The sequence below is a fragment of the Haliotis rubra genome, unplaced genomic scaffold (genome assembly GCF_003918875.1).
Source record: "Haliotis rubra isolate DU_JTF1 unplaced genomic scaffold, ASM391887v1 Scf141, whole genome shotgun sequence".
NCBI lineage: Eukaryota > Metazoa > Mollusca > Gastropoda > Lepetellida > Haliotidae > Haliotis > Haliotis rubra.
The window spans coordinates 1,134,492-1,148,686 of NW_025765348.1; the positions used below are offsets into that span (position 1 = coordinate 1,134,492).

Consider the following 14,195-nt stretch of genomic DNA (forward strand, 5'->3'; position numbering starts at 1 on the left):
TTCCAGTCCACCCAGCTGTGAATGGGTACCTCGTTAGGATGAGAAAGCCACAAACACTCGGTGCGCCTACCCAGATAACATTCGGACGTTGGCCCAACGTTGGCAATGTTGGCAAAACCATTGCCAACGTTGGGCCAACGTCTGAATGCTATCTGGGTAGTGGCTGCAAGAGTTTGATAATGCGATGTGCCGTTGAGATTGACATCCAATGATTGAAGGAAAAAATACCAGCGCCTTGAGCATGCACTAGTGCGTGGATATGTGTGCTATATAAATATCCTATAATAATAATAATAATAATAATAATAATAATAATAATAATAATATATTAAAATAACGAAAATTGGATTTCAAAGATTCGTATTCGTGACTTCAGAAAAAACAGTCTGTTAAATAGGTCTGTCGAAACATCTGTCAGTTGTGATTATATGTATGTAAGAGAGTTGTCGTAGCCGTGGTGTAGAGTAATTGTAGAAGACGTAGTCGTAGTAGTAGTCGTAGTAGTAGTAGTAGTAGTTGTGGTGGTGGTAGTAGGAGTAGTAGTGGTAGTAGTAGCAGCAGTAGTAGTAGTAGTAGTAGCAGTCGAAGTGGTGGTGGTAGTAGTAGTAGTAGTAGTAGTAGCAGTCGAAGTGGTAGTAGTAGTAGTAGTAGTAGTAGTAGCAGTCGAAGTGGTGGTTGTGAGAGAGGTAATGGTAACAATGAAATGCGACTTGATAAGGTTCACGGAGTTGCCTCCCTTACATCATCCAACGTACCCTAATACTGATAAAGTGTAAACCCAAATATAACATTTGGTACCTCGGGCATTGGGCATTGCAACTCGATATAAAAGCACAGGTTTTTACTGCATACGTATTTACATTCTCCGAAAGAAAGAAATGCATTCATAAAGTCATTAATTATTCATGAAATTATCCCCCCGCGCATAAATATTCTACGTCTTATCAAAGTTTGAATTTTGTCATCGTGTGATGACATTAACCGATGCTCATGCTGTTGATCATTAGATTGTCTGGTCCAGACTCGATTATTTACATACCGCCACCATATAACTGCGACATTGCTGAGTGCGGCGTAAAACTAAACTAAATCAATCAATCAATCACATTACAGTTCTACATATCGTACTGATTAAAAGTTTCTTTTTTTTCTTAAAAGATGAACAAAACTAGGTCTGATGATGCTGCTTCCTGATCATATTCCCAAAAGTTATTTCACAGAACAGGACAACTGAATTAAAAGAAATAAGTTTCTAGCCACCAGTGTTGCTATGGTGCTAGACAATTATGACGCATCCTTTCAAAAGGTTCAAAAGGAGAACATGTCAGAGCCATCACACAGAAGGACAACAAGCATTTTTCCTTCAGTCCGGTTGAGGTAAAACACAAGACGTAAGTTGCAATGATCTTTTAATATTAATATTTGTAATTGCAAAACAAAAGCATGACATAATATATCATGCATCAAGCGGTGAAATTCGTCATCGTAAAGTGTGCAGATGTAGGACACAGATTTCGTAAACGTCAATACAGTAACGTACTCATCGTTATTAGTTGTTCACACAGATCTTGGTAGGAATACGCCGATGTCACAAACAAGTGAACCAAACATTTCGTCCGTCCCACAAAGGCTGATAATTCATAATTACAAGGTCCATGATGAAACCACAGGCCCTCGCGTCTTTGTGAGGATTAAAGATTTAAAAAATATTGTTTTTGAGATGACCCCCGACTCAAAATGCTTTACAGTACAAAAAATCATGATGTATTGTACTGTGAAGCATTTCGAGTTCGGGGTCATCTCAAATTTTTGTATATTCTTTTTAAATCTAAACAAGCCTGTGAATGGAACATCATATAGGATTTAATTCATATCACAAAAATATTACTTACATAGACATTCAAATTAAAATTCAACCAGGAGAGAAATAAATACAACATAGCACTGCATGTCAAACCCGGTACAGGGTGTATGATGAACTATTATTAACGGCAAGACATGAGTTAGTATTCTTGACTTAAGGCTGAAATGGAAAGTGCACCCCTGTGCTGCTACAAAGGCTTGTCGCATCATGCGTGTGACAGAGCGGGTTAGAACAGTTGACATCTAATCAAATACAAAAATAGTTCTCCACGTTATTTACATGTACAAGATACGTGGTTGGATACAGCTCAACCAACTCCCGCGTGCACAATAGAGGATCCCTGTGAATAAAGGAGCTGCTTGGTGCCAACACATTCGGTGACTACGGTGGGTCAGGCATCGGGATCGAGAATCATGATGTTCAAACCCCATAAAAACACTATGCCTAAAAATCTAATATAATCCCTTCTAGTCATCACCCGCGGGACCCAATCACCCACCGTTCGTCACATCATGGAAAGTACACAAACACCCCCGTCGAACGAAGGAAACATTTAAATATATAAAGCCAACATGATTCACCACTAACAATCCATAATCCGCCATGGAGGAAATCTAAGGGTTAATACCCGTTGTTTCCCATGTTTATTATGCAGGGTCGATCCGTAACAGGGCATTCCGGTTTGTAACATTATAAATTATGTATATTATGCATTAGCTGTATGATGCATCAAGTGATGCACAGTGATCAGAGAATTCTCCTACACTCTCCATACTCTCTCTCATCGACTACATCTTAACGATGGACGATGAATCTGTTTCATTAAAAACAAATTCTTGACGACTCGGTGTATTGGCACAGTGAAAGTATGTATGATTCATTATTATATTTAACTATTTACGTATAAAATACACATTATGAATGTACAACATATTATGTCGACAAATCATTTTACGATCCTGATATCACGGGGAACACAAAGTTGACACAATGGAGCAAGTTGAATAAATGAACGTATTTTATACACTGACCAAATGTAAACGCTGGCAGATCGTAACATCGTACCTTAACTTTTTTTAAACCAAAAACAGGCGAAACGTTTACGGCATAAAGTAAAAACATCCAATACCAACAACGTTTTAGCTAAAGAATCACCTCAAATAATCACACTGAAAAATTTATCCTGAGTATACAGATGCAATATCATACATGCTACTCAACAAAAGTTAAGTAGACCCCGATTCTGTGACATTACTTACTCTAGTTAATGAGTCGTGGCATGAACGATTACCTATAGTTAATGTAGCTGGTATAGCAGTGAATAGTACATGACAAGCAGCTAGCCATTTGATAATGCTTGGAGTTGAGAGAAATACAATTTCCAGAGAATGTTTGGAAGAACAATGAGGCTGCAGTCACTTCGGTGCTATTGTTTTCGGGTAGACAATTTGTCTGTCTTGTTCTGAGGGTATCTCCTTATAGTTTGGCATTTTATTCATAGAATTATTTGAATATTTTAAAGCAATGACAAAATATACTACGTCTTAAAAAACTACCAGTATCCATCCTGAGACCGACCCTTGGACTATTAAAGATCGGTCCTGAGTGGCACGGTATGTTGGGATTAAGTACATTATATGAACAGAAGTAGAAGTACATTATCATATTAATTAGCAATAGTAATAGTCCGCCTATATGGCACTCATATCTAGGCACATTGCCTGCTCACGGCGCTACGTACATTAAAGTAAAGGAACATGACTCAAAGAGGCCCAGATAAGCTGCGTATCCGGGTAAAATACGCATAGATAATTTCCAGTTACGCATTGAAAAATAATTGTTGCGTACCAATTACGCATTTAATGTGTTAGATACGCAAAAAGTTTAAAACATATGGGTACGAAATAAATTTATAAAAATCGCTTGCGTTATGAAAAAGACATTGGTTGCTATCAAGTTCTACTGTTAGTATAGGACTAGTGTTGTACTTTTTTATGAAATCATTTCCATTATATTTAAGTTGGTTTTGATGAGGTATGACATAAGGCAGTACATACCTGCTTAGTAAACTTACTCAATGACATATACTTAGCTGAGTAAAATCACTGAAATACCCACATATTTGAAAGCAGTGGGTAACGGAAAATGAAATACCCACTCAACATTCATAATACCCACTCCAAACAATACAGTGTGTACAGTACCCACATGAGCTAAATCTTATCTGGAGCTCTGAATATGACTTAACCATTCAATGAAGGTCAACATTTTGACAGTTTTTAATTTAAAATTGTTACCTGTGCTGATCACGTCATGCGAGACAGTCTGGTCTTTCCAAAAGGAAGGTAAACCATTACAATGATATGTGTGGTGGTAAAGCAACGACTTAGAGTAAAACATATCCCGATCAGTACAATGGCTAGACAAGACTGGTTTATCACAGCTGAATTATATCAAATGAGCACACATTCATTTCAGACAAAACAGAGCATACATCAACCCTAATGACTACTACATGTGATAAAATCATATTGCAAATTAAAATTCATTTTATTGAATACAATAATGTCGTCGTTATCATCGTGCATGAGCCATCAACGACACACGTGCATGCTACAATTGTGTTCCTCTTAGAACAACAGTCATACAATAATACATCTGGGTCCCATTTCGATCCTTGTGATAAGACGTCCCCCAGCTAATGTTAAATATGAGTGGCACCATCGCGACTCTGCTGATAACTTTCTTTTGTTTGGAGGTTTGAGGACACACTTAACAATTTTCAAGCTATATGACGTCGGTCTATATATAATCTGGACCAGACAATTCAGTGATCGACAGCATGATCATCAATCTACATGTATGCAATTAGGATACGATGACGTCTTATTCAGCCCCATACCAAAGTCGGAGAAATCTGCATTCTCAGTATACTACAGCCCCCTTCATATCCTTTCCTGTTATGGTTTAACCCGAAAAGACGTTTGTTTGTTTGTCTGCTTGCTTGTTGTTTTAAGCCGCACTCAGCAATACCCCAGCTATATGGCGACGGTCTGCAAATAATCGAGTCTGGACCAGACAATCCAGTGATCAACAGCATCAGCATCGATCTATGCAGCTAGGATAAGATGACATGTGTCAACCATGTCAGCGAGTCTGACCACCCGATCCCGTTAGTCGCCTCTTACGACAAGCATGGGCTGCTGAAGAAGAAATTGTAACACGGATCGTCAAGGGACTGAGAGGACTTTTTGATATGGGACCCAGAGTGGAGAATTGAGAATGAAAAAACACGGCAGTCTTGACAATCACTCGGTACACTTCAGTCATTCCGAGTTTCGTTAGTTTGATCGATATAGTTGTCGTTTTGATCACAGTGCAAATAACTATGGTGTGTCAATTGTAAGGAAATATAAGTATCAACACACTGTTGTGCAAGGGTGATTGTAATATTATAACGTGATGTCCTATTGCTTTCAGCAATCGCTGAATGGTCATCCACACGCAGGTATGTAGTTCCACGTGATTCTATTTAATCTGTTTAACGCCGCCCTCAGCAGTGTTCCAGCTATATGACGGCGGTCAGTACATGATCGGTTCTAACCCGATATATCAACCTACGTGGTCAGAAACACGAAACGAAAATGATTCACGATATATTGTAACACGTTCCTGCACACAGAATCCAACAATGTGTCGCGTGTGCTCTTGTCTGTTGACAGTCAATATATGTATAAATATCTAACATAATAAATTTGACAACTAGGGAATTATGTTTAATTCACAGTCCACATCAAGTATTGTTATCTTGTAACCAACATCCCACGCATTTATGGCACATTATGCAATATTAAAACTCGTGTCCCTAAATCTCACCCCCCCACCCCCTTCACAACACACACACAGCGCGAACAAAGAGCGATATAGGCGCGTCCGGGTCGCGACTTAGAGACCATTATCTGAACTGTAATAATTATGTATACATGTTCCTTGATCTTGAAACTATGGTTAATGTATACATATATACACAGCACGGTAAACCAATGATAAGCGCTCCAATTTGTAATTTATATACTCAGGTCTCAATTGAACTATGAAGCGATTTGATGTCAAGGTTTTAGCATTGTTTGTGGTAATAATTTTGATACAACCTGTTCTGAAATTAAGACACGTAACAGTGATATGTAGGGTATCTGGAACAGGTCTTTCATATTATTTGGAATTACTTCTCACAGACCTATGCCAGTATAACTGTTGTAATGGGGGTGGGTCACTGGCCATCGTCCGCTGGGCCGCCATCGCTGTCTTCGCGATCACTTCCGGCCAAAGCTTCCTCGTCATCTTCTCGCACATCAACGAGACTTGAGGTGAATGTCCCGGCGTGCGAGACAAGATCGTCCTGTGTTAAGAATGTGCCAACTGTAGAACCGGTACTCCTGTGGGGCTGGCTAGCGTACAAGACCATTTTTCCCCCAGATGCTCGAATTGAACGGGGATGACAACAGCGGGGCTCTCTGTTACCTGGTAAACAGAATAAAACATGGATATAGCTTGCGCGATTTTTCTAAAAGGGGTGTACTTGAATAAAATACTTAATACATTTTGAGGTAGCAGTCAAAGAAAATAAAGATCAAAGAACTTGAATCTTCCTTACTAGAATTGCCAACTCGTCCTTATCCAGCTTTCTAATAACATGTTAGATAAATGATAACATATCTGGTTTTGTTCCGTACAGGTTCAGTTTAGTTGAAACCACAATAATCAAATCATTCATAAACATTTCTGTTTCGCTTCATGTCTAGGGGTCTATCTTAGTATTCTTCAGCTAAAACGATCTTTTTCCTTTACACTTGCAAAAGTGTCCTTTCATATTGTTGCATGTGCGAAGACATAAGCTAGAATTTGTCCAGTATCATTAAACCAGATCTCTTACATCAACGAGATACCTGTTTAAATGAATATTAATCTGATTTCAGATTTGCCCTACCAAAATCCCTAGCCTATCAAAATGAAGTACGGTTTCAGCTAATGGCATGCAAGGTTTTTAAAACTATATTTTTACCGCTTGGATACAAAAATGTCGATCTCAGCCAACAGAAAACCGCCCAGAACATAACTATACTCTCCACTTAACCATGTACAATAAAGAGGCATTATGTGTTCGCATTCGGACTTCCTCGATTACATCGTTTCCGAGAACATAGACGTCGTGGTTGGCAGAATGTTTCGCGATTGCGTACCGTGAAGTCTGGAGCCATGTAGCTGGAATATTGCTGAGTGCGGCGTAAAACTAAAATCACTCACTCGATCTGATTTGAAAGTTCCCCTTCCCTGTCAGATCTTCACACAGAAGGGTATCAAATCGAAATCAAAGATCTTCACATTTATCAGGACATAACGCGACAAATGTAACTCGGGTCATAAATAATATCATATCACAATGCTGACTGGCTGAGAATTTTAATACATTTACACTAAATGTAATTATTAATAAGGATACTGTCAAGGTCGTCGATGTTGGCCCCCTCACCTCTTCCCCTGCCTCCCCAGCCCCTTCCACGATCCCCTCCTCCAAAGCCCCCTCTTCCATACATAGGGGCGTTGTAACAGTTGGTCCCGTTGCAAGCGTGGTCTGTAGAACGACGTTGTCTGTTGTTCCTACGAGGGGGCAGAATCTTGAGCGGAAAACTGACTGTGTGGCACTTGAAGCAGGGACTACCAGTGTGACCTATTTGGCCAAACCCACTGAAATAGAATGGTAAATATGCAACATAAAATGGTAAAACCATTGCAACACAAATGACAACAGTAACAAAAGATCTCAGTATAAGGTTACATTACAGTCTTAAAAATGGACCTCGCTGGATACCTCTTAGCTATCATAGCCGATTGGTCAGGGTGAGTGAGTGAGTGAGTGAATGTTATCGGAAATAATCCAGCTGTAAAATGGCGGGCTGTGGATAATCGAGGCTTTTCCTGGAAACCAGTGGTGGACAGCATGAGCATCGATCGGGGTAACATGTTACGCCATCAGCCCACATATCGTTACAGTCACCAGTCGTGACATGACCTCGAACAAAAATCATCTTGAAATCTTCATCAATGTTTCATCAGAGTACAAATAGCACACTCAATACAGGTGAGCTATTTACTCAGCAATTGTTACATGTTATATTAACAGTAAATAATTCAACAGGCGGACACACTTACTTGAATTCATTGCCGCAGGGACATTTGAACTCTGCCCACCCCCACTCGTGACCCCTCGGAACGGGATCATATTTGATTTTACACTTCTTGCATGAGCTCACCTGCAAGATCCAGATGTAACGAGTTCACGTTAAATCGAAATGAAATACACAACATAACAGTTCTACTTCCTTCACTTTAACTACAGTCCTGTACGTATCGATGAAACGATGCCTTTTTGTATTAACTATTGAAGCGGAGGTCACCTCACGTCATTTGGAGTGGCCTTTGACCTCCCAGTGAAAATGACGAGTGGACTTTATGATCACTCCGATGTCATGTAAAGGAACAGGCTTCAATAAGGAAGAAAGAGTGAGTAGTGATTAGGTATGGTTTTACGCCGCTTTTAGCAAAAATCCCACAATATCACAACGGGGGACACCAGAAATGGACTTCACACATTGTGGCCATGTGGGGAATTGAACCCAGGTCTTCAGCGTGACAAGCGAACGCCTTAACCACTAGGCTACCCAACCGCCCCAATGAACTCCTAACCAACGAAGATATCCACTCAATACTCAATCCGTTTTGGTGGAGTTGTAATAGCCTTCCGAAAATCTACAGTTGGTTCTGCTCGTTAACATTCGTTTTAGAGACACAGAGATGCTACTATTCTAAACCACATCCCCAAAGGCTAATGGATGCAACCGACTGGCACTGGAAACATAAAATATTCACGCTGCGACCAAAACTGTTAGCTGAGTTGACAAGTTGGTCACCAGAGATGCCAACCCCAAAGTGTTGCAAATAGTAGTTTCAAGGATCAACATCAGCAGTTTGACCATAAAATTAATAGTCAACTAAACACTTAAAATCATAATGGATTCTGAGAAAGATAATATACCACAAATCAAGAGTGAAGCTTTAATTTCACATACCTCCAAAAGCAGATTTCCAAATTATCAGCATTACATTTCTTCTTGTCGTCTATTTTTGGCGAAAATGTATTTAATCAACGAAAATATATGTTTCTGTCTAGATATCCAAATTTTAATGAATTTTCTTGAAATTTCGTAGAATTTCTAGTGCAGTCGTATTGGCGTAGTTTGAGGTTAAAATTCGTAGCGGCTACGATAAAATCGTAGAGGTTGGCATCTCTGCTAGTAGTTCGTTACTCCGTGGCTGGTCAAAGCGAAGTCACTTACCTCCTTCCTGGAGGGAACTTTCTGCCACCAGAAATTGTCACAGGGACCACACCCAAACTGGCGAACTGTGCAGGGGAGGCCACTCCGCAGGTTCTTGTACAGGATGGTTGTGTCCCTTCGTAGTTCTTGCAACAGGTTCTGGGGTAAATATCACAGATTAGTGACAGTCAAACCAACATTTAGAACAGCTGTTAAATCACATACCACCTACTAAGGAGATAAATTACGTGCGACGATGAGAGATGTCACTTCCCACAGAATTACAGGAGTGAATAGGTCAAGTATAGTTTCACAGTAAAATATATCAGAAGGTATAGTACCCTGGATAAGCGATGGCGTTGCTGTAATACTGACGATACGACATATCATTTACTCTACAACACTGTCCCTCAGTCTAAAGGAAATCCAAGTTCTATGGATAGTCAACTTCTTTATTGCAATGAGGTACTAACACCGTTGTCAAGCAAATGCAAGTTTCTGAATGTCCAATGTCACCAGGGCGCCTTTAATTGTACTTGCATGCCTCTGTCACAATTCTATAATTTCAGAGACCAAATAGATGCTGGTTAATTTCAAGAGACGTATGTTACAATGGCTTCGCTCTCTTATTGAAACTGACCGCCATGTTCTGAAGGATGAAGACATGCACTCAGACCAATCACCCATGAAGATCCGGGTTAGAATTCGTCTTCAGCAACCCATGCTTGTCGTGAGAGGCGACTAACGGGATCGGGTGGTCAGGCTCGCTGACTTGGTTGACACATGTCATCATATCCTAATTACGTAGATCGATGATCAGGCCCTTGATCACTGGATTGTCTGGTCCAGACTCGATTATTTACAGACCGCCGCCATAGAGCTGGAATATTGCTGAGTGCGGCGTTAAACAAACCAACTAACCAGCCAACATACATTGATGCGTCCCTAAGGCATGCTAGTCTACTGTGGGTTCGAATGCAAAATTCGCCCAGATAATGATTCTTGGGTTGTTAGGACAGATACACTTGTACGTGGGATTCACAAAGGTTGACATTGAGTGTGGCGTTAAACAACCAGCCAAACAACCAACGACTGCCATGTTCTGAAATATTAGGACAGGCACTCAGTCCCTACCCCTAGCCAATCACGTGACAGGGACACCAGTACAGCTGGTCTATGGATACTGACTCACCTGGTTCTGGCTATGTAGAAACTTCCGGATTTGTTCAGGTGAACCTGAAAGGTAAATAAGTAAATCATAACTGATGAAGCCCTAGCAATCCAATACTGCTCAATCATTCATTCACTCACTCACCCGCTCACTCACAGAGAGAGAGAGCACGCACTGCAAAGCACGTGCGCGCACACACATACACATCTGCAACCCATTTTTCAGAATCATTAAGCAACCTCTTCACAGTTCAGGCATATTACATTTTCTTTTTTTAAATGACATTTGGCTATCAACCATAACTGTAACATCAAACCATCTGTTGATACTGTTACCTTGACGCCATACATCAGGAACAGCCATGACAACGTTACTCTAAAACTGAAGGAAGCGTCTTGAAAATCTCCCCGATTCCTGTAATAATCGCCTGGGATACAAAACGCGTCACTGCACAGGTCGCGTGTCTCTCCAAGCAGCAGGGCGACGTTACTGCCGCTACACAGTGACAAGTCGACATATCTCACCTCTCATAATAAAGTCAACTGCTGCTGGGATATCTCCATCCTTGTCGACAATGATGGCGAGGGCCTCCCCTTGACTGAAACGACCTTTGAACAGCTCCTGCAGTCTCCGTGCCTTATATACATAAAACACAAACACTGATCAACACACGTTTTACCTCAGCATTCACATTCGTTTTACATCAAATTAACAGAAACTGAAATATTACTATGTCGAAAAATTGTCTGTCGACTGAAATTTTGAAAGATTATGGCAACAAAGAAGCTAGTAAGGAATAACAATCGTCGGGGAATTAATGGTGACTTGTTGAATGGTGTTGTAGACGTTCCTGACAATTACCTTACAGGAACCTAGGTGTATTGATAGGTTGCTGTACCCTATAAATACATTGTGGCCAAAAAGAATAACACAGCATTGTGTCATGTCTAATGTGGGAGGTTGATAGCTCTACTTGTTAAACTCGGGTGGTCTGACTCGCTGACTTGGTTGACACATGTCATCATGCCCCAATTGCGTAGTTTGATGCTCGTGCTGTTGATCACTGGGTTGTCTGGTTCAGACTAGATTATTTACAGACTGTCGCCATATAGGTGGACTATTGCTGAGTGCGGCGTTAAAAAACAAACAAAAACCTTCACAGAGCATCAACACAGAATAACCAGTCTCCATTATCTACAGCTTCCTTTGGAGCCAGAGGCAAAACACCTTTGAAATTAGTTTCAATAATTTTTTTAATATATAGTGCACAAACATTCAGTATTGTTTTTATATTTTGTACTATAGGCCTGTGGCCTCTTCAGTAATGGAATAAAGAGATTTGAACAAATATTCAGTAAGTGTGACTAAGAACCAGTAAGTTCTTATTTTGGATACAATATAGATATTTTCTATATATTTCTTACATATAAAATCAGCTGTGAGGTTCACTCTGCTCGTGCCTTTTGTGACAGAACTTTATCAGAAAAACTTGTGTCTCCGCTCATATTTAACACAGCTGAAATAATTCTGGGCCATGACCCTATACTGGACTTTCCGTTCAACATTAAACTATTTATAGTTCTCAAAACTAAAGGGTTTTTATCATTTTTATGAGTTGAGGAGTTTCCTTCTATATACTACTCTACACAATAAATATATATGAGACTCGGCAGCCTTTCGTTGATAGATACGACTTCTAATCTTCAGGTGTGTTTGCTCATATAGGGATCGTAAATACCAATCACTGAAATTTCGGTCATAGACACACGCTTGAGGTTCGTCTAAAGGTACATATTATGTCAAAAGTTCACATATAATCCATTTCTCATTTCACAGTTTTCTCCAAGATTAGCAGTGAGTTGAAAATCTTTCCAAATACGATCACCAAGTAAACTTTGTTTCATCATCACAGATGTTTCGTTATCCTCAGCTGCTCAATACTATTATATGATAATCAATATTTTAAGTATACAGAACCGTGTCTTTTTATTAAATATTTCGGCCGATCTGGACCTGGTAACATGTGGAAGAAAAATGAAAAAATAAACAAAATCTTATTAAAATCTACTTTATAAATATTGTTCAATGGATTATTATAAACATTACAAATACACATGCGTTTCTTCTGAAAAACATTGGCTACATTACAAACAGATCATACGTTTATGATTAAGATTCAATAACGTTATTCTCTGGTAATATACGACAAACTACGGGATGTGTTTGAAGCAAAGAATGTCACCACATTTGTTGTTGACAACCAACAGCAGTAACAGACACCGTGACGTAAGAGTTGTCGATGTCATTTCACTGCGTTGTGCAGTTGAAACATTGATTTCCAGCGACCTAATTGTACACAGGACCCAGCTCAGTAAAGAAGGGCGGAGAATTTTAGGCATATCTTGAAACTGAAACTTGATTCACATATCGCGACCCGTCAACCTATTTTTGTAGTATTTGACACTTGTAGGAACCTATACCGCCGAGTCGCTGTATAACGGGGAAAGGTCGCTGTCATGACACTGTTATAACCAGGGTCGTGCTGTGACAGGCATTAAAGTGATGGATATGTCATGAATGAATGACATACATGTACATGCCTTTGAACATGCAGGCGAGGTCAAACACTCCAACCACGTGACAGAGGTCAAACATGGAGTTATGTACAACGCAAGGGGCGCGGTATTTCGTAGGCGCAGTCAGCAAATCTTCAAGTCTATTTTCAGTGAAAACAGAAACACCAGACCCGTCGGTGTCTGGTGGGTTAATACAATGCTCGGCTATAAATACATGGCTAATCTCAGCGATCGTTGTATCTGTCTTATATCGGGTGTGATCTGCCGGGTGCGGGTGACCTGAACGCTGGGGCAGGGACAGAGGAGGGGCATACACAATACCTTTCTGTCGTTTTCAAGGCTGCTAGACGCGTCGGCAGGAACGGCTGCCGCTGCCATGCTGTCGTCAGTGTTGAAGGTTGATGGTAGTTGTTCTCGTTTCCCTCGCTACAGCTATCTGCTTTCAGTTTACACAACTCGGGGAATGGCATTGGGGTCACTTCCGGGTTTCCCCGAAACGTGCTGACGTCGACTTGGCGGGAGATTTAACGTGTTGACAACTCATAATTTTCAGTCTAACAATGTGATACACCTATAAACACTACCTTCTTAATGAGAATATAGTATTAATGACAAGGGGTTTCACATTTACGAAACACGGTTATTTGAGTATGTCTATTTCTTTCCAATTCAGATCGATGTCTCCTGCAGTGATCGACCTGATTTGTTTGTTGTTTGACGGCGGTCTGTTAATATTCTGCACCAGACAATCCAGTGATTAACATCATAACTATCGATCTACGCAACTGGGATACGATGTCATGTGTCAATCAAGTCAGCGAGTCTGACCACCCGGTCCGGTCTTACGACAAGCATACTGGGTTGCTGAAGATTAACCCGGATCTTCACGGTTAAGGCTCGACAGGAATGTATCGTGGCTAGTCTAAGGGCCTTCTCCTATACACCGCTTACGTAAGTGCACACCTATATTTCACGGATTAAGATTATTTCCGAGATCCATTTGTGTTTCATTTTTTTCTAGAAATATATTCAGATGAATATATAAGATACTCCCACTGCATTTTCAAAAGCCTGGCCCGCCTCTGATTGCAGGAAGAACTATATATAGGCAAGCCGAACATCGGTCTTCAATATTACCTTATACGGTGTGCTGTGAGTGAGTGAGTTTAGTTTTACGCCGATTTTAGCAATATTCCAGCAATATCACGGCG

At 40.3% G+C, this 14,195-nt stretch overlaps 1 protein-coding gene across 1 annotated transcript; it reads right to left on the minus strand.

Moving 5' to 3' along the window:
- Window positions 1-5,786: 5,786 nt before the first annotated feature.
- LOC124268989 (shiftless antiviral inhibitor of ribosomal frameshifting protein homolog) lies at window positions 5,787-13,453 on the minus strand. Its single transcript, XM_046704023.1, has 7 exons — window positions 13,306-13,453; window positions 10,933-11,044; window positions 10,430-10,473; window positions 9,259-9,396; window positions 8,075-8,175; window positions 7,395-7,609; window positions 5,787-6,385 (listed from the first exon to the last, which is right to left on the minus strand). Exons 1-7 carry the CDS (start codon window positions 13,360-13,362, stop codon window positions 6,135-6,137), a joined length of 918 nt encoding a protein of 305 aa, XP_046559979.1. The 5' UTR covers window positions 13,363-13,453; the 3' UTR covers window positions 5,787-6,134.
- Window positions 13,454-14,195: the final 742 nt, after the last annotated feature.

What these genes read in the sequence shown, in the direction of transcription:
- LOC124268989 (XM_046704023.1), bottom strand. Translation starts at nt 13,362, where the DNA reads ATGGCAGCGGCAGCCGTTCCTGCCGACGCGTCTAGCAGCCTTGAAAAC. An exon ending in AGTTGACTTTATTATGAGAG is followed by an intron (nt 10,474 to 10,932) that starts GTGAGATATGTC and finishes TTTACCTTTCAG; the next exon opens with GTTCACCTGAACAAATCCGG. An exon ending in CCCTGCGGCAATGAATTCAA is followed by an intron (nt 7,610 to 8,074) that starts GTAAGTGTGTCC and finishes ATTCTATTTCAG; the next exon opens with TGGGTTTGGCCAAATAGGTC.